Source organism: Myotis yumanensis, unplaced genomic scaffold (assembly GCF_028538775.1).
Source record: "Myotis yumanensis isolate MYYU_CA2020_CCGP unplaced genomic scaffold, mMyoYum1.0.hap1 SCAF_6, whole genome shotgun sequence".
In the NCBI taxonomy this organism is placed as follows: Eukaryota; Metazoa; Chordata; class Mammalia; order Chiroptera; family Vespertilionidae; genus Myotis; species Myotis yumanensis.
In genome coordinates this window covers 87,751,890-87,776,358 of record NW_027223757.1, presented here as the reverse complement: position 1 = coordinate 87,776,358, position 24,469 = coordinate 87,751,890, and the positions used below count along the sequence as shown (strand labels likewise).

The following is a 24,469-nucleotide window of genomic DNA, read 5'->3' as shown; positions in this document are numbered from 1 at the left end:
ACAAAAGGACAGTTGAAGTACTGAGGAAGAAGTCACTAAGAAATTGTTTTAAAAATAATAATACGAAGTGATATGAAAAAATAGCAAGTGAAATTTCAAAACATATACTAGAGAACTGAAATGCATAAATATGTCACAATATATATTTAGATACTGTATATGAGGCCCTAGAACCATAAGAAATGCAAAAAATTCACTGTTAATAACTCATTCTCAAATTGTCCCGCTTAAAAAATCAAATTGCCCCCCTGTGGGGCGTGTGCCCCACATTGGGAACCACTGCTGTAGAGTATTGCATATTCCCTTCAATACATGGGGTTAGACTGCTCTTCAGAGTGGCTGTATAGATTTTCATTCTCAACAGCTATGTATCGGTTCATTTCCCCGCATTATTGCCACTATGTACGCTACAGACAGACCCTTTAATTTTGTTCACCAGGTATCTCAATCAGTTCTAATCTGCATTTTCATGATTATTAGAGAGGCTGGTCATCTGTGCATGAATATATATTGGCTCTTTGGATCCCCTCTCCTGTGGATTATTTATTCATATTCTTGCTCATATTCAGTTGAGTTGTTTTTTCTCCTTCCTTATTCATTTACAGCTTCTTTATATATTCTGGATGCACACCCTTTATTAGTTTTATGCAACACACATATTTTATCCCAATCTATGTCATATTTTTTTCACTTTGTGGTGTTCTTTTTGGTAAATGAAAATTTTAAATTTCAATATAATTCTATTATCAACTTCTTCCCTTATGAGTTGGATTTCTGTGTCTTCTGAAAGAAAATCTATTTTACCTAAAACCAAAGGAATATTTTCCTATGTGTTCTTATAAAAGTTTTAAAGCTTTGCTTTTCACATTTAGGTTGATTATATTTTGTACAAAGTCTAATATACAGATCTATTTTAAATTTATTCTTAATACAACTAACCATACAAGCTTTGCTATTATAATTCTATTACATAACATGTTTCCATATATAAATGTATCTTTTTCTAGGCTACTAGTTAAAAGCATTTTTCTGCTTGACAATATGTATGGCAATACCACACTGCTTTAATTACTACAGCAGCTCCGTGGTCGGCAAACAGTGGCTCGTGAGCCACACGCGGCTCCTTGGCCCCTTGAGTGTGGCTCTTCCACAAAATACCACATGCGGGCGCGCGTACAGTACGATTGAAACTTTGTGGCCCATGCGCAGAAGTCAGTTTTCGGCCTGGGCGAGTCTATTTTGAAGAAGTACTGTTGATATTTGGCTCTGTTGACTAATGAGTTTTCCGGCCACTGCTATAGCTTAAGACATCTTGGCATCTACATACAACAAGTCCCTTCCATCTTGTTCTTTTCCAAATAGACTTGGCTATTCTTGGTCATTTGCGGTTTTATATAAATTTTAGACCCAGCTCATGAAATTCTGCCGAAGGCCCTCCTCTAATTTTAACAGGAAATAAATTTGAGTAAAATAAATGTGATTAAAGTTTGATGAGTCTTTTCAAACTATGAATGTTTAATGTTATCAAATACCTTTTTCTACATCTGCTGATGTGATCATGTAATTTTTCTCTTTTAAGCTGTAAATGTGACGAATCCCCTGATTTGTGTAATTTTTTTGTTAGTATGAACCACCTCAGATAAACAAAAAGGTATAAGAACACCTTGTACCCACGACTAAGCTTAAGAAATAAAACATGACAGACTCTTTGAAGCCCTCGTGCTGTATAGCCTGCCCTAAGTGAATTCTCCATTACCATTACCCTAAATTTAGTATTTATTTTTCCCATGGTTATGTTGATTTTACTATACATTCATTTATTTTCTAACTAGAGGCCTGTTGCACAAAAAGATTCGTGCAATAGGCCTTCCCTTCCCCTGGCTGCTGGCACCAGTTTTCCTTCGGCACCCGGGACCCAGGCCTTCGCTCCAGCCAGAGCCGTCTTCAAAGCCTTCGCTGCTCCGTCCCGAGCCTCTTTGATCACTGCTCTGGCCGGAGCCGCCTTCAGTCTTCGCTCAGCCGCTTCCCGCCTACATATGCAAATTAACTGCCATCTTTGTTGGTGGTTCATTTGCCTATCTCGCTGATTAGCCAATGGGAAGCGTAGCGAAGGTACGGTCAATTACCCTGTTTGTCTATTATTAGATGCTAGATTATCCTTAAATTCCTGAAATAAGCCCAACTAGGTCATGATAACACACACTATATTAATGATCATATGACCGATCATAATATGAAGTCACAAATAAAAATTAGGTTAAATACAATTTTTATTCTTCCTTCAATATTTGATGAACATAAAATATATTGAGTCTGGTCCTTCCCTCCTTCCCTTCCTCTCTTTCCCCTTTTTTCTCTTTATGGTAGCTTTGTTATTATGGAGTCAATGTATTTATTAGTTGTAGATCTATTCATGCTTTACAATTTTTCTTGCTTTAGTTTCAGTGTTATGTTTTTCTAGGAAGTTCCCCATTTTGTTTAAGTTTTCACATTTATACCATAAAGTCATTCAAAGTACTTTATTATTATTTTAAGATAGTTACTGTATATAATGTTAAGTCCCCCTTGCATTCCAAGTACTGTTATATCAATTTGTGCTTTCTTTATTGATTTTTCATTAGTCTTTCCAGAGATTTATTCATATTAAAAATAAACTCCAGGTTCTGTTTCTCTCCACTGTATCTTTCTTTTCCTTTTGTTTTTACTCGTTTTTATACTTTTTAACTTCTGTACTTCTCTTGTGTGGATTTACTTAATTGTTTATGTTCCAACTTCTTGGCTTACATGTTACTAGACCAAGTTCAAATTTGAACTTCAAACTCATGAGAGGCAGAGCCTTGGGATTTCAAATTTTCAGTGAAGCCATGTTTTATTCTACGCGGAGTCTAGGCCAAGCGAACAGATTCTTTCCTTTCAGGTTCAAACTTTCACTGTTTTTAGTTTGGGGAGATGGGGGGAAGAGCTGCCTTAGGTTCATTATCTGCCTTCTCAGGCTTTGACCTCTCTGCCTTTGAACCCCCTTCACCCTTTGTTTCCATGACAACTGCAGCCTCGGCTTTGTTTCTGGGCCCTGGAGAAGTCCCCTACTTCCTCCCGCCTCAGACATATATATTTTAAGTAAATTCACAGAAAATGCTTGTTACATTTTTATGTATCCATATTATCAGTATCACATCAAGAGAAGTTCCAAAGAAGATAGGAATATTTTGAACATGTCAATGTTCCTAGAATTTCATTTAAATGTGCAGAACTGAGTGGGTTTTGATTACTTACCTCTTTTAAAAAACATTCTTAAAATCATCAAGCTACGCAGAATGAAAACCTTGGGCAGGAACTATGTGAGTCATTCGTGTGTACCCTCCCTCTACTAAGTTGATCTTGATGCCATGCTCTCTACTTCTACTGAGGCTTTCAAAGTAAAATCTAACAAATTATCTTCTGTTTTACCGAACAAAAATCTTAAAACTCAGCCAACTTTTCAGGATTTTGAAATTATGACAGCCATACTTCCCTCCTCGAGTCACTGCGGGGACTTCAGAATGAGGGCCATCCTGAGATCTGACGCATGCCCAGTGAGCGCAGACTCTGGCTGGTTCCAGTTCCTTCATCACCTGTCTCTCTGAGGCACTAATTCTCATAAAGAAAGCAAGTCAGATCCGTGCTGATCCAAGCTGACAGGGCGGGTCCACATTTGCCATGAAATTTTGAGAGTGAGATATAGGAAATCGCACTCAAGCGGTATTTGGGGTGGTTTTGAGGACAAATTTTCAATTGTCACTTGTGCTTCAGAAATACATAAGGTAACGAACAGTACTATCAGGCTTTAGAAGCAATTATAAAGGAGACCAGGGAGTAACACTTCACAGATCATTCTGCACCAGGAAGGCCTCCACATTTGTTCAATTATCCGCTACTAGCTTTGGACGCTTGTTTTTAAAGTTCTCACAGACCTACATCAAACACATGATAATGTTTACCTTTCTTCAAATTCCTCAAGTTCCTTTAAAGAAAAGTCTCTTTAGCCAAATTAAAAAAAAAAAAAACTAACTAAATGTCTAATATGTTTATTTTCCTTCAATTTTTGGCTTCTGGCTAATAACCCATTACTGTCTTCCTCCTGCGCAGTAATGTTTCAGGGCTGTTGACAGGGGTCAGGCAGCAGGACATTCATCCCAGGAGTTCAGTTCCACTGGACTCAGTTCCTCTGAACGTTGCCTCCCCTGTCCAGTGGGCCCGTGGGACGCTGTATCCGACCAGGGCCTACGCTGGGAATAGATCCTTCCCCACCCACTGGTTTCTCCTGGAGAGAATTACATCAGGGGATAGAACACAGACCCGCCATTCTCTTCTCCTCCTCCTCCTCCTCCTCCTCCTCTGCCCTCCAGAGGAATGATTTCAGGGAGGAAGGGCAAGCAAGCAAGAGGAAGTAGTTAATATGGGTAATGGTGAATTTGAGATTTTTCTTTTGGAATTTGAGAAATTTGTAAATAAAATACTGTTGGTAAGCTTACACATTTTTTTTTTTTTTTTTTTACAATGCGCACTATTAAGCTTACACCAGCTTATTTTCTAGAAAAGAAGAAAAAAAGAAAGCTGAGTGACTTGCAAAGGAATATAATCTAAATTTTGGAGTTTTACAAAATTGAAATATTTTATGTCAATATTTTCAGTGTTGGCATGAGTGAACTCCAGATTTCATTTCATTCATGGAAGACTAACAAAATAGAGAAAAAAGGAAATATCTGTGTTTATGAGTAGCTGAATCATGTAACTTGCAAATATTTTTTGCCTAAAAAATCACTTTGATAAAGTACAATTCACTGTTATAAAACTAGAAGCTTGGCCAGTTTTCCATGGATCAAAACATTATAAATGTTTTTAAATCTCTAGAAAAATAACAGAACAGTTATGCAAAATAGGGTCCTATTTTATAACCACTAGGACTTCTTTTTCTCTACAAGCTTTTCACAAGATGGTCTATTATTATTGTCTATAGAAAGTTAAGCATTTTTGAGAGGCTACAACCTGCATATAAATGTAACTATGATTCCACTGTGTACGGCCTCAGGACTCATGCATGCCTCCCTAGTGGAGGAATGGGGGACTGCAGGTAAGAGCACAGGCCCTTGAGTCAGGCTGTCTGTGTCTGAATCCTGGCTCTGCTACCTATGAGCATCCTGACTCTGAGCAAGTTATTTATCATTTCTGTGCTTCAGTTTTGCCATTTGTAAGATGGAGCTAGAAATGGCATCTACTCATAAGGTTGTTGGGAGAATTAAACGAGTCAACATGCTCTCAGGACTTAGAACATTGCCTGGTTAGGCGGAGTAAGTGCCCCCAGAGTGTAGCTAATCTTTGATATAGTACTTTGATTTTTTAAAACACAGTCAGCTAAAAGTTGCTTACCAGTCTGGGGTCAATTTCTTCGTTAAGAACAGCTTCATTCTTGATGAGCGCCACCCGTTGTGCAAATCTGCAGGTAGATATAGACTCCTGAGAAAGGAAAAAAACACCTTAAAATGTCATGGCACAGAGAGATGGAAAGGGAAAGATGCGCATCTGAAGAGCGATGTGCATGAAACACAGTGAGGAAACGTGCCTCCAGGTTAGGGAGCTTTGCTCTAGAATAGTATTTTTTATTAAGGTGTTGACTGGGCTTAATAAAGTGGTCAGTGCCAAAGGCGCAGGGAGCCCGAGGTCCTAAGTGGCAACTGGCATGTGTTTCTACTGCTGATTGTTAAAGCAGAGCCACATATGCCAATCACAACCATGGCAGGTGCCCTGGTCCATACGCATGAAAGATGACAAAAGAAATGTTTGTAAGAAACCAAAAAGAGAGGCACGGTGCAGGGCGGGCGGGGCTCGGCCTTGTTTGGAGAGGCACCCTGCTGCTTCCGTTTTCAGAGAAAGTCTGGACCACAAACATTAAACGGAAATGCATGAAACATCAGCTAGATCTCTAAAGCGACCCAGGAAAGCCATTCGGTAGCGAGTCCTGCCCAAGCATCCTGGGTACTGTGCCCAGCGACATGCTGAGGGACACGTCTCGGAGATGGCTCCCAGGTATCTTAGTAAGCCAGAGCGAGAGGGGCAGGGGAAGCTGACGTCTCCTCTCGCATGACTCTGCCAAGGTAGCGAACCACCCATCAGCAGGTCTTCTGAAACCATCCTGTGCTACGTGAAGTCAATTCTCAAGTGGGGTCATTCTAATGCTGACAAATAATGCAAAGCTGTGGATTCTGTAGGGTGTATCTAACCTGAAGGCATACCCTAACCCAGCTGAAAAGATGGAAACCCACCCAGGACCCTCGACTCTGCACACAGACTAACATTAATAACTCAGACTGAGAGCTCCAGAAAGAAGGACCAACATACGTCAATGTTCCTTTTCTCCAGAGAGAGCGTGGCAATCATGGTCGTCATGCAGTTCCCTCCCAAACTGTCTCTCAGGACACTGGTCATCATGGAGTTCCTGTAGGGGATGTGCGAACGGTGCTTCTCTGAAAGCGCGATGATGACCTGTGGCAGGGCGGACAAATCATGTCACCAGCCTGGCAGTACACGTACGTCGGACAACTGAGCAGCAACTGCGATGAGAATCCACAGGGAAAGGTGAAGCAATGCAGGGAGACGCCCAGGACTCGGGCTCAGGAGAAATATCTTCACAACATTCAGTGCAGTACGGTGAGGATGGAATGAAGCAAATGTAGCAAAAACATACCACGGCGAACTCTGCAATTTCTGGACACATGATAGAGCTTGTACAGAACTGGCCACACTAGTGTGCTGTTTGCAGCCACTTGGAAACTCATATAAAGACTCAAGAGGAAATAATGCCGGTTTTGAGAAATCCTACCAAACTTGATCAGTCTCTCATCTTCAAGTTAAAAGAGGCAGATCAGTATCCTTTTGATACCTTTTATATTTGAAGTAGCCTTAACCAGACAAGTAAAAATTTTGAATTCACAAAATTGTATATTTTTAAGACTTTGAAATGATAATTTTTACTAATATAATTGGCTTTAAACTAATAAACTCAAATCTGTAAGCAAATCAAAATTAAACATTAGTTTAACAGCAAAAACTACATATTGATTTACTAGAAGCTGCTTCACTTCACTGGTGATTTATTTGTTTATTTATTTACTTAATCCTCACTCAAGGGCATGCTGAGAGAGAGAGAGAGAGAGAGAGAGAGAGAAAGATCATTGTGAAAGAGAAACATCGACTGGTTGCTTCCATACATGCCCTGACCAGGGATCGAACCAGCAACCTCCCAACCTGGGTATGCGCCCTTGCTAGGAGTTGAACCAGCAACATTTCGGTGCACAGGAGGATGCTACAACAACTGAGCCACTCCAGCGGGGCTGCTGATTTATTTTTAATTATAAAATCGCCGAAACCGGTTTGGCTCAGTGGATAGAGCGTCGGCCTGCGGACTCAAGGGTCCCGGGTTCGATTCCGGTCAAGGGCATGTACCTGGGTTGCGGGCACATCTCCAGTGGGAGATGTGCAGGAGGCAGCTGGTCGATGTTTCTCTCTCATCGATGTTTCTAACTCTCTATCTCTCTCCCTTCCTCTCTGTAAAAAATCAATAAAATATATTTAAAAAAAAAAAAAAAAAAAAAAAAAAAAAAAAAAAAAAAAAAAAAAATTTCCAGCAGGCCTGTGCTTAAAGCCCTCGATATTTGAAACAGTTATAAACTTGATGAGGAAATTACACTTGCCTCTAGAATTACAAAGATCTCAGCTTTATAACAGGCATCTATTCATGAAGGTGAAATCTTTAATTGGAGATCAAAATGTAAACTTTAATATGGTACTAAAATCTCGCTGTAGTGTATACATGTTTCTGAGTAATTAAAAAAAATAAAATTTACAGATTCATAGGCCACAGAACAAACAATAAAAAACAGGCAGTAGAGGTTAGATTCTGGTGCCAGACTGTCCAGGTCCAAACTCTAGCTTTACAAGGTCATGCCTCAGTCTCCTCATCTATAGTACAGGGAAACGATAGTGCCTACCTCAGAGGAAGCTGGGAAGATTAAAAGAGTGAAATGTACAAATTTGAGTCGTACCTAGCTATAAGTGCAGTCTACATGTTTGCTATCATTTTAAGTGATAGGGGTCATTTATGTTGATTCAACTAAGGCTTGTTCATCTTAGTCCTGAGTGTCTTAGGTACTTAAAAGGAAGATACTAGATGGGTAGATGGTAGATGAATGAAAGTCTGCTGTGGGTTGTCCCCACAGGAGCCACTAGGAGTTCAGGGTTTTCCTGGGAAGATGAATCCAGTGCTAGGATGCCCACTGCAAAGCATCAGGAATAAGTGGGCCACAGATGTGACTTCAGGGGCACCACAATGCCCTGGCTCTTGAAAATACTGCCAACACTTGCCATTGCCCTCTCCCGGTGTGCAATCGCCACCAACAGAACTTCTACTCCTTTCTTTTACAAAACAATATTAGAGCATTATTTGTGAAGGCTGTTATGAGCAAAAACATAGACCTTACACACTGGTCTCCTTGAAATTCATGACCACTGACTTCACTGCAAACCAGAAATCCTGTGATATTTCTCCCTCCCTCTCTCTCTCTCTCAAAAAAAAAAAAAAAAAAAATCACTTTTCCACTCTCAGAAAGGAGGCTGTCACACCGTATTCTTTTGTTTCAAACCTCTACCAGCCTCCTCTCCCGCCTTCAATCTGAGCTGACAGCCACACACCCTTCTTACTAGATGTCAGCAGCCTGACCAGGACCATCTCGTGACCTGTCACTAAATCCACATTCTACCCTCCTCTAGTTACTGCCCCGCTCCTGTGTAAGGCCAGCACTGCACCCTAGCCTTCCTCTCTTCTCACCTGTTTCACTTCTATAATTAACCCCTCTTTTCTCTAATTGATTTCTCTTCCTCTCCTGGATCATTCCCATCCTGCATGCCCACTATAGGTACTAAACTAAGGTGGCTCTTTGCAAGGTCATCACCAACCCCCACTGAACCAAAAGCATCAATTGCCATCTTATTAGACCTCTGAATCTATAAAGTACCTCCTTTAGGAAGTATTATTCACTTACTAATCAGGACACCACACTTCCCTGTTTTTCATCTTTCTTAAAAACTAGGCAATGGGATCAATAACCAAGATGGCGGCATAGGTAAACACCGGAGACTGCTGCCGCAAACAACCACTTCAAAAATACAACTAAAAGACGGAACAGACATCACCCAGAACCACAGGAAGGCTGGCTGAGGAGAGACTCTTCAACTAGAAGGAAAGAGAACAGCATACCGAGGCTCAGAAGAGGCGCAGTGTGGAAAATATAAAGGTACCGAGGTGCGCGCGCAAAGTGGGCTGGTGGCTGAGGGCGCGGTTGTCGTTTTCAATCAGGAGGGAGTCTCAGACTCTGGGCTCCAGATCCAGGTGAGTCTCTAGGGACTCAGACTCAGACGGGAGAAGTGGGATTGTCCGGCATCAGTTGGAATCTGAGGGCAGCCTTCTCTCCGAGGTTTGCAGTGGCGGCCGGGGTTCTGAGAAGCAGAGCCTCTAGGACCGGGACTGAGAGCAGCCATAACTGCTCCCTCCACCCGCCCTGTTGATCCCGCCCCGCCCAAGCCCTGTGCAGAGCCATTTGCTGGATAGCCTCAGGCAAAGGCTAGATTAGCACCTCCCCAGAGGACAGAAGTTTTCCACACAGCTGATTCTCACAGCCGGTCAGCCTGATGGTCAAATCCCTCTAGTATTAACTACAACAATCAGGGCTTAACTACAACAAGACTGCGCACAAAGACTACTAGGGGGTGCACCAAGAAAGCATAAAAAATGCGGAGACAAAGAAACAGGACAAAACTATCAAGGGAGGATATTGAGTTCAGAACCACACTTTTGAGGTCTCTCAAGAGACTTCTAGAGTCTGTCGATAAACTTGATGAGATGTACAGGAAATCTAATGAGACCCTCGATGGTGTGATAAAGGACCATCTAGAAAGTAAGCATACACTGACTGAAATAAAGAATATTATACAGACTCCCAACAGCAGACCAGAGGAGGGCAAGAATCAAGTCAAAGATTTGAAATGCGAAGAAAAAAAAAACACCCAACCGGAAAAGCAAAATGAAAAAAGAACCCCAAAATACGAAGATAGTGTAATGAGCCTCTGGGACAGCTTCAAACGTACCAACATCAGAATTACAGGGGTACCAGAAGATGAGAGAGAGCAAGATATTGAAAACCTATTTGAAGAAATAATGACAGAAAACTTCCCCCACCTGGTGAAAGAAATAGACTTACAGGTCCAGGAAGCGCAGAGAACCCCAAACAAAAGGAATCCAAAGAGGACCACACCAAGACACATCATCATTAAAATGCCAAGAGCAAAAGACAAAGAGAGAATCTTAAAAGCAGCAAGAGAAAGAAACTCAGTTACCTACAAGGGAATACCCATACGACTGTCAGCTGATTTCTCAACAGAAACTTTGTAGGCCAGAAGGGAGTGGCAAGAAATATTCAAAGTGATGAATAGCAAGAACCTACAACCAAGATTACTTTATCCAGCAAAGCTATCATTCAGAACTGAAGGTCAGATAAAGAGCTTCACAGATAAGGAAAAGCTAAAGGAGTTCATCACCACTAAACCAGTATTATATGAAATGCTGAGAGGTATCCTTTAAGAAGAGGAAGAAGAAAAAGGTAAAGATACAAATAGTGAACAACAAACATGCATCTATCAACAAGTGAGTCTAAGAATCAAGTGAATAAATAATCTGATGTACAGAATGAACTGGTGATTATAATGAATCAGGGACATAGAAAGGGAATGGACAGACTATTCTTGGGGGGGAAAGGGGAATGGGAGATGCGGGAAGAGACTGGACAAAAATCGTGCACCTATGGATGAGGACAGTGGATGGGGAGTGAGGGCGGAGGGTGGGGCGGGAACTGGGAGGAGGGGAGTTATGGGGGGGAAAAAAAGAGGAACAAATGTAATCTGAACAATAAAGATTTAAAAAAAACCAAAAAACTAGGCAATGAATGCTTCCTTTTCGTCTTCCCAAATTATAAATTTTGGGGTGGTCCAGGGCTCCATCCTTGATCCTCTTCTTTTTCTTACCTACACTCTCTCCCTATGTAAACTCATCCAATCTCCTGGCCTTAAGAACATCTATATCCTGATGCCTCCCCAGCTGACATCATCGGCCTCACCTCTTCCCTGAGCTTACCCCTATGGCAACTCGACATCTTGGATGTCTATTCTTTACATTCTCTCCCTTCTACCGCTAAACCTGATTCTTTCCCAGACTTTACCCATTATCATTATTTTTTAAAAAATATATTTTATTGATTTTTTTACAGAGAGGAAGGGAGAGGGATAGAGAGTTAGAAATATCAATGAGAGAGAAACATTGATCAGCTGCCTCCTGCACACCCCCTACTGGGGATGTGCCCGCAACCAAGGTACATGCCCTTGACTGGAATCGAACCTGAGACCCTTCAGTCCGCAGGCTGACGTTCTATCCACTGAGCCAAACCGGTTAGGGCAGTGGTTCTCAACCTGTGGGTCGCGACCCCTTTGGCAGTCAAACGACCCTTTCACAGGGGTCGCCTAAGACCATCCTGCATATCAGATATTTACATTACAATTCATAACAGTAGCAACATTACAGTTATGAAGTAGCAACGAAAATAATTTTATGGTTGGGTCACAACATGAGGAACTGTATTTAAAGGGCCAGAAGGTTGAGAACCACTGGGTTAGGGCCTTCCTCATTATTATTAATGGCACCACCATCTACTTACTGGCTCAGTCCAAAATCTCAGGCATCATTTCTTATTTCCCCTCACCTCCAACATCTGATCACGAGCAACTTTCTATTGGGTTTAACTATAAAACACACCCAGAACTAGACCACTTTTCCCTACCTCTCTGCCACCACTCCAGCCCAAGTCTCCATCTTCCTTCCGGGGACAACGGCACATGTCTCTGAATCAGTCTCCTGGCTTCTCCTTTTGCCCTCACATGGTCTACTCTCTGTGGAGCAGCCAGAGGGCTCCTTACGAAATGTAAGTCACATCAAGTCACTGCCTTGCTTACGACTTTCACGAGACACTTAGTATCATGCCCCCACTCCTGTGTGGTCCGGTCCCTGTCTACCTATCTGACCTCATCTCCCATTTGTACGTTCATTGCTCCCACTGCCCTTGCCATGCCGAGCTGACCACCTCACAGCCTTTGAACTGTTCCTTTTACCTGAAATATTCTTGCCCCAGATTTTCTTTTTTTTTTAAATATACTTTTATTGATTCCAGAGAGGAAGGGAGAGGAAGGGAGAGAAACATCAATGATGAGAGAATCATTGATCGGCTGCCTCCTGCACAACCCCTACTGGGGATTGAGCCTGCAACCTGGCCATGTGCCCGTGACCAGAATCAAACCCGTGACCCTTCAGTCTGAAGGCCGACGCTCTATCCACTGAGCCACACCAGCTAGGGCTCCCCAGATTTTCATACAGCTTCCTGCTTCTCATCAAATCTTTACTCAAACTTCACTTATTCACAGGGCTTCCCTCAAATCCCTATAAAAAGCAACATCCCTATCTCTAAGTTGTCACTCCATTCCATTTTTCTTCAGGCACTTATCACTAGCAGAAATTTCATGAACTTGTTAGTTATCTGCCTCCCCCCTAGGCTTTCTCTCCACAGGCCAGGGACTTTGTTTCTCCTATTCATTGTTCTATCTCCACTGCCTGGAACAGTGCCCAGTGGCCAGTACGCGTGGCAGAAACCAAATCGTCTCACTCAGCTCCCATGACAACCCCTATTCTAGTTTTAGTTCCTGTAAAACTACATTTTCTAGTCTCTCTTGCAACTCACGTTTTGCCTGAGATGTAGCTCCATGGAGCAGACACCTGTGTGAGATCTGGAGGTGAGCGGGGAGGGTGGTGGCCCTGAGGACGATCAGATTTACAGGACAGTGTGGTAACAAAGGCATCTGTCTTTTCTGCAGCAGCTGCATGGAAGCTTCTGGAATCTAGGACTTTATGTCTCAGTGGCAAGTGGGGATATTGCAGCGCTTGCAGAGCGCGGTGGTGTGGTCAGATGCGTGCTCTCCATGTGTTCCACATGTGCTCACCACATTTTTGTTAAATTAATCTGAACAGATAAATGAGCAGATTAATTAGTTCACTGGGAAGCAGTGTGAGGGTCACTCGCATGGAATGGGATTTTTGAGAACTAATTTCAATGTAATTGGAAAGGAAGTGGTCCAGACCCAAGTCTGAGTGGCCAGGTGGCCGCCCAGGGCACTAGTGGAGCCAAGCAGACAATGAAGTATCTGAGAACGGCAAGGCAGGTCTGACAGATGTGCAGAGAGAGTGGCACTAGTGTTTATGAATCACCAGTTAAATATCTAACAATGTTCTAAATACGTCGAAGTTTTCATAAAACAAATGTCACTATTTTTTCCCTGCTCCAAGAAATAATATTGGTATCTCCTCTATTCAACAGCTTTATTGACAACTTAGACAACATAAAGAAGAATGTATTAAACTTCCTGTCGACACTAAGTGGTGTTAGTTAACTTGTCTTTTGTTGCAGCAAGAGAAAACATAATTTGAGTTGGCTTTAATCATAAGGGAAATTGATTGGCTCAGTGCTACCACCAAAGACTCAGTTATGTCCGTATCTCTGCTCTATCTTTCACATAGGAGGAGTCTGCCTCTCCTCCTGGCATAGGATGGCTGCCAAATGCCCAATTACTAACTTCCTTATTCATAACTGAGGTGAGAAAGGGCCTTTTTTTCCCAATCAGCTTCTCTAGGGACCAACTTGGGTCATGGGTCCACCCATGAACCAATCACTGCAGCCTGGGGTCATGGGCTCATCCAGGAACCAATCACTGCAGCCTGGGGTCATGGGCTCATCCAGGAACCAATCACTGCAGCCTGGGATCATGGGCTCGTCCAGGAACCAATCACTGCAGCCTGGGGAAAGACAGGTTCCAACCAGTCAGGGTCCACTCCTGGAGCTGGGATGGGCTCCTGGCTGCTACCCCTGGAATGAGAGGTGTACACAGAGGCAATCCCAATGTCCTCCCCAGAAAGGGTTCTAAAATTGTTAAAGGAAATAATTAAAATTCAAACATGGGAGTATAGATTAGAAAATACAGTCTTTAAAAATTGGGGAAATGAAGCCAGTTCCTGAGAAAAGAAAGAACCCAGGATCTGGAGTCGGAATCCAGCTTCCCCACTTGTGTGATCTTAGGCAGATCTCTTAAATGTATAGGCCTCAGGTGCTTCACCTGCAAAATCCCCACCTGTGACGGTGGGATGAGAATGCCTGCCTGGCTCTCAGAAATGCTTTGGAGATCAACAGAGATCGTTTTGGGGTTAGTTCTTGGTAAACAGAAGGCACTGGGTTTGGAGGCGACTCGGGTTTCTGTGCTCACGGCGGTTTCTCGCTGCGTGTTGGGCAGGTGGGACCGTCACACCAGGAGCGCCTGGGAGGCTCACGGTCAGAACAAGTCTGCTCGGCCCCTTTATCCTCTGTGGACTCGAGTTCCGGGCTGAGATTACCCTGTTGTTGTGGTTTAAGATGTTTTTGAGGAGACTTTTGGAGACAATACTGCATACACCAGGAGAACTCCAAAACCAACAGCCCCCTGGCACACAGCGTTGTTTACCTAAGCGCCCAGCCAGGTGCACGGCCCGGGACGCCTGGGCCGGAGCAGGTGGGAGGGCTCCCAGTTCTGGCCGAGGGCAGTTACAGTCCCACACAGTTTCCAGAGCCACTGCGAGCTAATTAATGAGCAAAGGTCGCCAGAATGTCCAAGGCCAAATCCATCTCCCTCTTATACAGTGACTGAGACCTAGAGGATGTAATTCATTTCTGACCCATGGATTTCTGTTACAGCTTTTATTGTACTGCACGGTGAGAAGTCACTTACATGATTTGCTCTTTCCCTGGAGAGCATGACAGCACAGCCTATTTCTCAATCACACATTTATTCCCATTGCCTAAGGTAACTCATAGCACCCAGTGGACACGCGATCACAAGTTGTTGAATGTATAAATGAATGAATGAAGCTAATTAAACTAATTTGTGTTACACTTCCAGTCTCATTAGATACAAAGAAAATTTGATTATGAAAGTCTTTGAATTGTTGTTTCATTAACAGTATCTGCCTGCTGTTTTTATTATTCTCATTCTGTGTACTCTGTGGTTCTCTCTCTCTTATCTCTTTCTGTGTGAAATTCCAAAATTTCTCTATTCCCCACCTCCTTTATTTCTGGCAGCTACTTCCTGACTTAACCCCACACATCTACCTCCACTACTACATTTCCATGTTAATGCTCTTTCCTCTCATGCTAATCTCCTCTCTCCATTAGCTGATTATCAGTGCAAATAGTTAACAATTGGAACGATACAGTGGGTGAATATGAAACAGATGAATTACATTCAGAACCAGTGGTGAATGCCATGTGAGGGTCACTGCGATCCTGGTGCAGCCCTCGCCCTGGCCGGGAGCCGAGGGCCAACTGACTCCCGGTCCCCTCTGCCTGCCAGGCTCTACCCAGTTCTGGCCTGGCTTGCTCCTACTCACTCTGCAAGTGTCCGCCTAATGTCAGCGCTGAGAGAGCCCCATGGCCGCTCCCTCCGCTGTCTACATGCACGGCGACCGGCTCTCTCACTCCTCGGACTCTCCCTGTACAGCTCTCACCGGGACGGCAGTGCGTGTCTCCCTGCACTGGCCACGAGGCCCTCGGGACAAAGGCTGTTTCTGTTTTGCTCACCACTGTGCTCCGGGGCAGGCTCAGACCTCAGCACATTGTGCTCCTCATAAGTATGTGTTAAATCAATGCCGTCGTTATACAGAAAATCAAATGCCACATGGCCGCCAATGCGTCCCCCATGGGGCTGATGCTCCGAGGATTTTGAAGAGAAGTTTGTGGGGAGAGAAAGAGCTTTAATGAGAAGTAGCAGCTTGCAAAGATGGTGTAAAACAAAGAAAAAGAAAGGATGAGGGGCAACGCATTTCTCTTGAGTGATGACAACTGGCGGAAATTCTGGTTCAACTGATGAACGTTATTTTCTATGAACAGATGGGCACAGAGGGAATGACAGGTCATGCTACCATCTGAAACAAAGAGGTACCTTTCTTCGCAGAAAGCACATCGCATACAGCCCATCATGGTTTCCTCTCAATGTCTCCTTAGTGTCTTACTAAGTAAGAAGCTCTGTTAAGGAGGAGAAACACCTGAGATGAAAGAGCCCAGGAATGCTGACTCTTATAGAGACACGAGAATGATCACATGCCCCGTGGCCTTGTGCTCTGGGCTGAGTCTAACTATGTGCACCTCGTTCACACAGAGCTCCCTAGGTTTTCTCTCAATCGCTTTTTCAGCCAACGTGACCATTACAAAGCATTCGACACCAAAACAACATCAGTCTCAAAGGTTCATTAGGTAATTTAAAAAGGTGCTTTTCCCCCTTAAATCTTTTAGCCTCCATCACTCATTAACAAGTCCTTCTGCCTTGCCAATATACTCTATTTCTCCACTCCAGTTTTGATCATGTTTCTCTTCTTTCTCGAATTTGGAAGTAGTAGCCATCTTTCACATTCAACTCCCAGCACTTATGCTCAGCGCTGATAGGAATTTGAGAAATCTCATTCAATTCACTCATTTTAGAGATAATATTTTTTTCCTGGAAGATTTATTTAGCTAAATTCAGATGAGCTTTCTCTGCCCTCAAAATCAAATTCAGACATTCAAAATAGCCCTGGCCGCTGCGGCTCAGTCGGTGGGCTGTTGTCCGGTGCACTGAAAGGTAGGTGGCCAGTTCGATTCCTGGTCAGGGCACATACCCAGGTTGCAGGTTCAATCCCCAGTTGGGGTGCGTACTGGAGGCAACCAATCAATGTTTCTCTCTCACATGGATGTTTCTCTCTGTTTCTCTCTCTTTCTGTTTCTCTTTATCTCTTTCCCTTCCTCTCTCTTTGAAATTAATAAACATATCCTCAGGTGAAGATTAAAAATTATTAAAAAGTAATGTTTGTGTTATGTATATTTCACCACAATAAAAGAAGCAAAGCAAAACAAAATGTCAGGAGAACGCCAGATGCGAAATACACGGTCAACAAATGGTGGATAGTTACGGCCCCTTCTGCCCACCTCACCTGTTCTAAGTAATGCAGAGACAGGTTGATGTACTTGGCCTCTGTCAGGAGCTGGCCCCCTACTCCAGTCTTTGCGACTCGCTCGGAGCCAGCCAGGTCCACCAGGTGAAGTTTGGCGTGTCGGACAGTTGCAGATCCCGGTTCTTTGCTTGACAAATGAATAGTGAAAATGCAGTGGGAACGAGTGGAAGCTTGGTTCATAGGAGTCTACAAAACAAAAACAATGTGAACAATGAGAAATGTTGAAGAGTATCAACATATATAAATTTCTATTTCCGATAAGACATTTCCCATGAACGCCAGCGCTGTCAAATGGAATAACAACAACCAAACACTTGTAGCTGAGACCCTTACATGAATTATTTTAACTGTTTTACATATTGAATGCCTGGTAGCAGATGTAGATGGGTTAAATCAGGAAAGGAGAAAAGAGTTTGAATGCGATAAAGCTTGGGTCCTCTTACTAATATGACAATTTTATTTCATTACATGACAACAATTCACACCTTAACCTTGGCTAGCCACATCGAAATGCTCAATCTGGCGATCATGGCGAGAATGGATGCGCGGAGAGAATTCATTACACAGTTGTAAACACAACCCGGAGACAAAGATGCCCAGCATCACTGCTACTACCTAACACAGAACCGGAGGTCCCAGCCAATGGAATAAACAAGAAAAAAATATACCAGGCATAGGGATAGGAAAATACAAGATCAAGTGTCATTATATGCAGGAAATACGGTGGCCTACATAGAACATGCAAGATCACTTATGAACAAACTGTTAAGACTTACAAAGTTTCTCTTTCTGTTTCTCTTTCTGCAAGATTAAAATGCAAAGTCTATGAAGTTTTAATGACCCAGCAACAATCAGGAAGTATCATAACGGTGCAAAGACGATGAGATAATAAGGGATTAATCCTACAAAATGTGTAATTTGTAGGGAAAAAGACAGAATTATATTAAAGGCACACAAAGAAAACCCGAATTAATGGTGCGCTAGATATTAAAATACTGTTTCATGGGTGAGAAATCAAAATTAATCTATATGTTAATGTATCTAGATTAACCTACATATTCAATGTGGTTGAATTAAAAATGCCACAGGTTTTGTTTCTGGAACAGAACAAACAAATTGATTCTAAAAATCAGATGAAAGAACAAATATTGAAAAATAACAAAAACAATTATATGAAAGAAAAAACCAGGAAAGGGGGCTTGTCCTGCTATATATCAAGGGGCATCATGATGCCACCGTAGTTAAAACAGAGGGTCCTGGCACAGGACCAGGTGACAGGGCCAGGGAACATGCTGTGCTCACTCAGGAGCTCTGTAGGACAGAGGTGTGGCCACCCCAGAGTGAGGAAGGCTGGCCAGTCAACAATGGTGCTGGGATAAATGGTCATCCATCTGGAAAACCATAAATTTAGATGGCCTCACACTATGCACATGTGTAAATTCCAGATTGTATTAAAGACTTAAGTATAAAATACTACAACTTTAACATTAATATAAGAAAATATGGTAGCATATTGCAATTAACTCAAGGTAGTAATGGATATTTTAGGATAAGACATAAAATACAAAAACAAATTGATTTAAAATATTTGACCCGATAATCCAAAATTAAAGGACTTCTGTGTGATAAAATCTACCACAAAGTTTAAAGATTGAGAGAAGATATTTGCAAGACATATAGCTGACAAAAGATTAATATTTGAAATAAAGAGCTCCCACAAATCAATAAGAAAAAGATGAACAACTTAGAAAAAATGAGCAAAGATTATGAACAGACAACCAAGAAAGATTATACCTGAAAATGGTTAGTAAGTATTTAAAATTTTTTAAACTCGTAAATAGGTAGAGCAAAATAATTAAAGCTATAACAATAAACTATTTCATTCATATTCATTGTACTGGCGAAAAAATGTTAAGTAAAGTTTAACAAAAGTGTTTGTAAGAATATAAAGAAATGGGAACTTTTATATGCTGCTGGTGGGAATGCAAATTAAGAACCTTTTTTGAGAGCAATTTGATAATATGTGCTAAAGTTGCAAATTCCTATAATCCACAACCCAGCAATAGGCTACCAGGTATATTTCCTAGAGAGAAATTGGAAAAGGCACACAAGGAGAGGGAGAAGGGGAAAAGGGAGGGTGGAGAGAGAAAGAGAGGGAAGGAGGAAGAAAAAGAGAGAAAGAGAGAGAGAGAGAGACACTGAAACACTATTTGAACAAGAAATTGGTGTTAGATGTACAACCTAAATGAACATCTCTGGTGAAAAAATGAATAAACTGGGATAATCCAAACTATAGAGATGTTAAAATAAAGCGACTTTCGGGTAGAGTGACCTCGGTTGGTTTCTAAAATAGAAGGCTGAGGAAACAGCAAGCTAAAAATGATGTACACACTATGTTAGAATTTAATTACTAAAAATGTAGTGTGCGATGTAGAAATATTCATCCATGGTGCTATAACTTAGGTCATTAAAAATAAAAAAAATATATGGACTGCAAGGATACGGCAAGTCAATGGTAGTAGTTGCCTTTGTGAGGGATGGAAGCAACAAGCTGACAAGGGGACTTCAATTTCATCCCACTGCTTTTATTTAAAAATTATTGGAAGCAACTTGTGATATCCAAAAACATGTAAAAATAAAAATATTCCAAATGAGTGTTCATATGAGTTTTCAGAGCCCCACTTTTGCAGAATGGAATTTAAACAAAGACTCCATATGGATGCACATGTGTGCAGAAGGTTAACATGCTTGGATGCTATTCCAACCAGAAATTGCCTGTAAATATAAATTCTTGATATACACTATCATTGACTTACACCAATGCGCAAAATACCCAGATGTCAAAATACTGGCCTAGTTTTGGTGATGATGATGTAGCTAGTGAGGTAAATAGGCTGAAAATTTGACCCATTTCTTGTCGCCACAATAACTATACCCGGCCTAGCCAGTGTGTGATTTTGCTAAAGTGGATCAGCAAATAACTGTGCGTGTAAAACCGCAGACTCAAATTTAGAACCTAAGTTGAGGTGTTCTGGAAGTGACTGTAAGTTATTTGCAGAACTTAAACATGGGTTTCATTCCACTGTTACATTCACACAACAATAAATCCTACAGTACTGTAATGAACGTCAAGTTGACAATCGATATAAAAGAAAACCATAGCGACTGCCCCAACAGCTGTCTTCTCAGCTGAGATACTGAAGTCACAGTAAAATGTAGGCCCTTAGTGAGTAGGGGAAGAGTGTACCCATTGCAAAGGAGTGTGAGATCGATATCAATTACATCGCATTTCTGGAGTCTGTAATTAAAATGCCGTAATATGCCGTAGGAGTCCATGCCTACAATTTTGTAACGTCTCATAAATATTTTCTGCATGAAGTAGTAGTTGGTGTCCTCTTAGCTAAAATTTTCTTAAACCTCAGAAAACATTCTTTCAGTGCAGCCGTTTAAGTGTGATTGAGTGTGCGGGTGTCTGCTCTGTGTTTATTTAAGGACGTCTTTATGTCTCATAGGCGTTTGTCCTTTTCAGGATAAAATGGTATTAAAACCTTTCTGAAACTGCCGAAGAACAGATGGCACCGTTTAGGCAGATTCATTCAAATTTAAGCGCACATTTTAAACAAATGCGCTCTTGGCACTGGAGACTGTGCCTTTGGAAAAATCCTAGTGATGATTAATCATCCCCGTGCGGAGAGCTTTCACATTTCATATCAGTCCATGCACACAGCTCTGGGTAGCAGTACAGAGACTAGAAGGAAAATAAGACATGGGCCTTGCCCTCAAGGAATCTGTTATCTAGCTCAGGAGCAAAAGACAAAACGAGTACAATGAGAGTCCACGGTGAGAGGAAGGCAAATGTGCAGTGAAGAAGGCGATCTGCGCTCGGCTGGAGCATCTGACGCTGCAGGTCACACCTAAGAATGCTGCCGTCCTCATGCTGGAAGCTCTCCGCCCGCTTCCCTTGCTTTCTAGAGTCACACACTCCCCCGTCCTCTTCTGCCCCTTTCTCTTTATTGGACCCCTTTCTCTCCAGTCCCTAAAATAGACATGCCCCAAGCTATGGTCATCATATGTTTCCTCCTTGGGGAAATTTCCTTCTACTGTTCTAATTCTCACCAGATAGGCACTGTAGTGTAGTTAAAACTCACACCAAAAATCTTAGAATTTGCCATGAACATTGGGGTGCGGATATCTTTTCGAATCAGTGTTCTTGTTTTCCTCAGACAGATCCCCAGAAGTGGAATTGCTGGATTATAGGGCAGTTCTAGGTAATTGTTTGAGGAATCTCCATACTATTGTCCATAGTGGCTGTACTGGTTTACAATCCAGCAGAGCACGGAGCTTCCCTTTTCTCCACTTCCTCACCGACACTTGTTCTTGGTTGTACTGTTGATAGCAGCCATTCTGACATGTGTGTGGTGGTATCTCCTTGTGGTTTGGATTTTCATTGTTTACAATAGCCAAGAGATGGAAGCAAGCCAAGTGTTTATTGATAGATGACTGGATAAAGAACACACACACACACACACACACACACACACAGTGGAATACCACTCAACCATAATAAATGAAATCCTGTCATGTGGGACAACATGGACAAACCTGGAGACTATTATGCTAACTGAGATAAGTCAGCCAGAGAAAGACAAATACTGTATGATTTCACTTCTATGTGGATTCTAAAAAACAGAACGAATTAATAAAATGAAACAGAAGCACACTCACAGGCACAGGGAACAAACTGATGATTGCCAGAGGGGAGGGGAGATAGCCACAAAAGGGGAAGGGGAGTAAGAAGTACAAACGTTCAGTTATAAAACAAGCCACAGGGATGTAATGTGCAGCCTAGGGAATATGTCAATAATATCACAATAACTCTGCATGGTGACAGATGGTTACTAGACTTAGGGTGATCACTTCATCAGGTATATAAAAGCTGAATCGCTATGCTGTATACCCGAAACTCATATAATATTACATGTCAACTATAATTTAAATTTTTTTTAAAAAAAGGGGGAAAAACTTAGAATTTGATATTGAACGACCTCATTTTCAGTCTGGTTCCATCACTTACTAGTGTTGAAATCTTATGAAAATTTACACAAAGTAACTTCAGTTTTCATATTTTTGTAACACCATAATAACACTTGCTTTGCTGCAAAAAAAAATAGCAATTGAGTTACTGATTCTTGAAGTGGTCCATGAGCTGAAGAGGCCACATAAATGCCAATCACTGTTGATATTCGCTCTATTCAGTGTCTCCATATCCTTATTTCCAACCACAATTTCTCTGTACACGAGATTAGAATGTCTAAGAGCCTGATTTATGATTGTCGCTAAAATGCCTTGCCAACATCTTGAACCTAATATTTTCCCAAAGCAACCTCGTCACTTTCCCTCAGTCCCTGTCCCACAAACGGATATCCAATCTGTCCCATTCCTGTCTGCTCTCCCCATCTCTATCTAAATATCCTTTACCTCTCACCTGGGTTACTACGTTCTCTCCCTAGTCTCCCATCTTTACTTTGGCTCCCTCAATTGTTCACCTTGCAGACAGAGTACCACTTTAAAAAGACATATTTAATGATGTCAATCCTACCTATATCCCTGAATGGAACTGACATGCTCCCTAGACTAAGTATCTCTAGTTTCTTCAACTCTCTTATGCAACTGTTTAGCAAACTCTTTTTAAAATGTAGCACTTTCACACTCTGAATTGAGTAGATTCTTTCAAAAGTCTCCTAACCACAGAAGACACTGGAATCTGGGCAATCTAACCTGAATGTTGCCAGTAAATAGCACATGAAGTGTTACACCACATTTGTTCCAGCCCTGTACCCAGGCTATGGAGTTTCTATGGAAAACACACACATTTATTTGATGACTACGTTTGATTAGTTCTTACCCCAACATTACAATCTGTTGACATAATTCCAGATCTTGATTTTTTTTTTCAATTTTGAGTTATCTACGAATGAAAGTAACTTGTATCTCCTCAACCAAATGACGTGCAAAACACCAAGCAGGGCAGGACAGCATTCCATTAAGACACCACCGCTCCCTCCTCTGCCAGGTGCCAGTTATGGGTATTTTCAAATTGGCTTTAATCCCAATACTTTTGTGTGCCTTCAGTTCCTCTCTACATCCTAGAGGGTATTTCGGGAGACTTTATAAAATAAAATGAACTCCCTTGATCTGTGAATTCTTATAACCCGATCAGAAAAGCCAATGAAATTTAGTTTAAGGTGAATCAATGCTGATTCTTCCCTAATTGCTTATTGGCTATTATTTAGTAATCTTTTTTCAGATCCTTTTCTTATGGCTTGATATTAAAAAACAATTAACTTGTTCTTTCCCAAATAGGTTTACTTTTTTGGAAAGCTGAGAATAGATGACTTTATTGACAGGGTAAACGTCTAAAAGGTTCGCTGGGCCCCCTGCAGATTCATCATGTCTGCAGTCTGTGGTCCATGAAGGTCAGGTTTTCCCTTTCTCATCTCCAGGACAGCCATGTCCCACTTCTCACTGAGGGCCCGTCGGAAGGTGACCTCCTCCAGGAAGGCTCTCCGCTTTCTTCCTCCTCCCTCCTGGGCTCTGAACTCCTTCAGGGCAGGAACTGGGTCTTAGTCATCATTGTACCCCTAGGATAACGTAACATAAAGTGCTCAAAAATGTTTATTAACTTGTTGACTCTTGCTCATTTCTAGTTTTCTAGATGCTAAGGCATGTTTCATAACTTCTAAAAATCTCCAAATAATTAGGAGACTATATCTGCAGACTGTTTGAGTGCATGGAATATAATTCATTTGAGTCTAAAAATTAGAATTTTTTTGAAACAGCAGATCGACTCAAATCTCTCTGCCTATCGTGGGCTTCAGTTATGCTTTGTGCCTAGTTCCAGGGCACTTAACCAGTACCCCCTATATCTTCAACTACCCTTTCTCTTGCGTAGAATGCCCTCTTTCTGGTCAAATATTGCCTAGTATTGCTTACTGGAAAACTATTCCCCTTTCTTCCTCTCAAAATAATCCTAGTCAAAATTTATTTATCTTCATAAATTCCCTTGGACTATTCTCAAATGGTGTTAGGCATTGCGTTCATAAAGGCCATTAGACATATGTGCATATAGTAGGAGATCATGAATATTCAAAATAGAAAAATGCAAAGAAAGGATTGTTCCAAATGGATTTTTGAATGTCCATCATTTTTTTAAACATGACATTGTAATGGACAGTACGCTCCAGTTGGTCGTGGGGTTGCGATGGTGTGATCCAT

The 24,469-nt window shown here is 41.8% G+C and overlaps 1 protein-coding gene across 1 annotated transcript in view; it reads right to left on the bottom strand.

Moving 5' to 3' along the window:
• The window catches only part of KIF6 (kinesin family member 6), a 404,956-nt gene that overhangs the window by 247,359 nt on the left and 133,128 nt on the right, over positions 1-24,469 (bottom strand). Inside the window, exons 7-9 of the mRNA XM_070419405.1 lie at positions 17,174-17,380; positions 6,376-6,519; positions 5,407-5,493 (exon numbers count right to left, since the gene is read on the bottom strand). Coding sequence (XP_070275506.1) covers positions 5,407-5,493; positions 6,376-6,519; positions 17,174-17,380 — 438 coding nt within the window. The remainder of the gene's footprint in view (positions 1-5,406; positions 5,494-6,375; positions 6,520-17,173; positions 17,381-24,469) is intronic.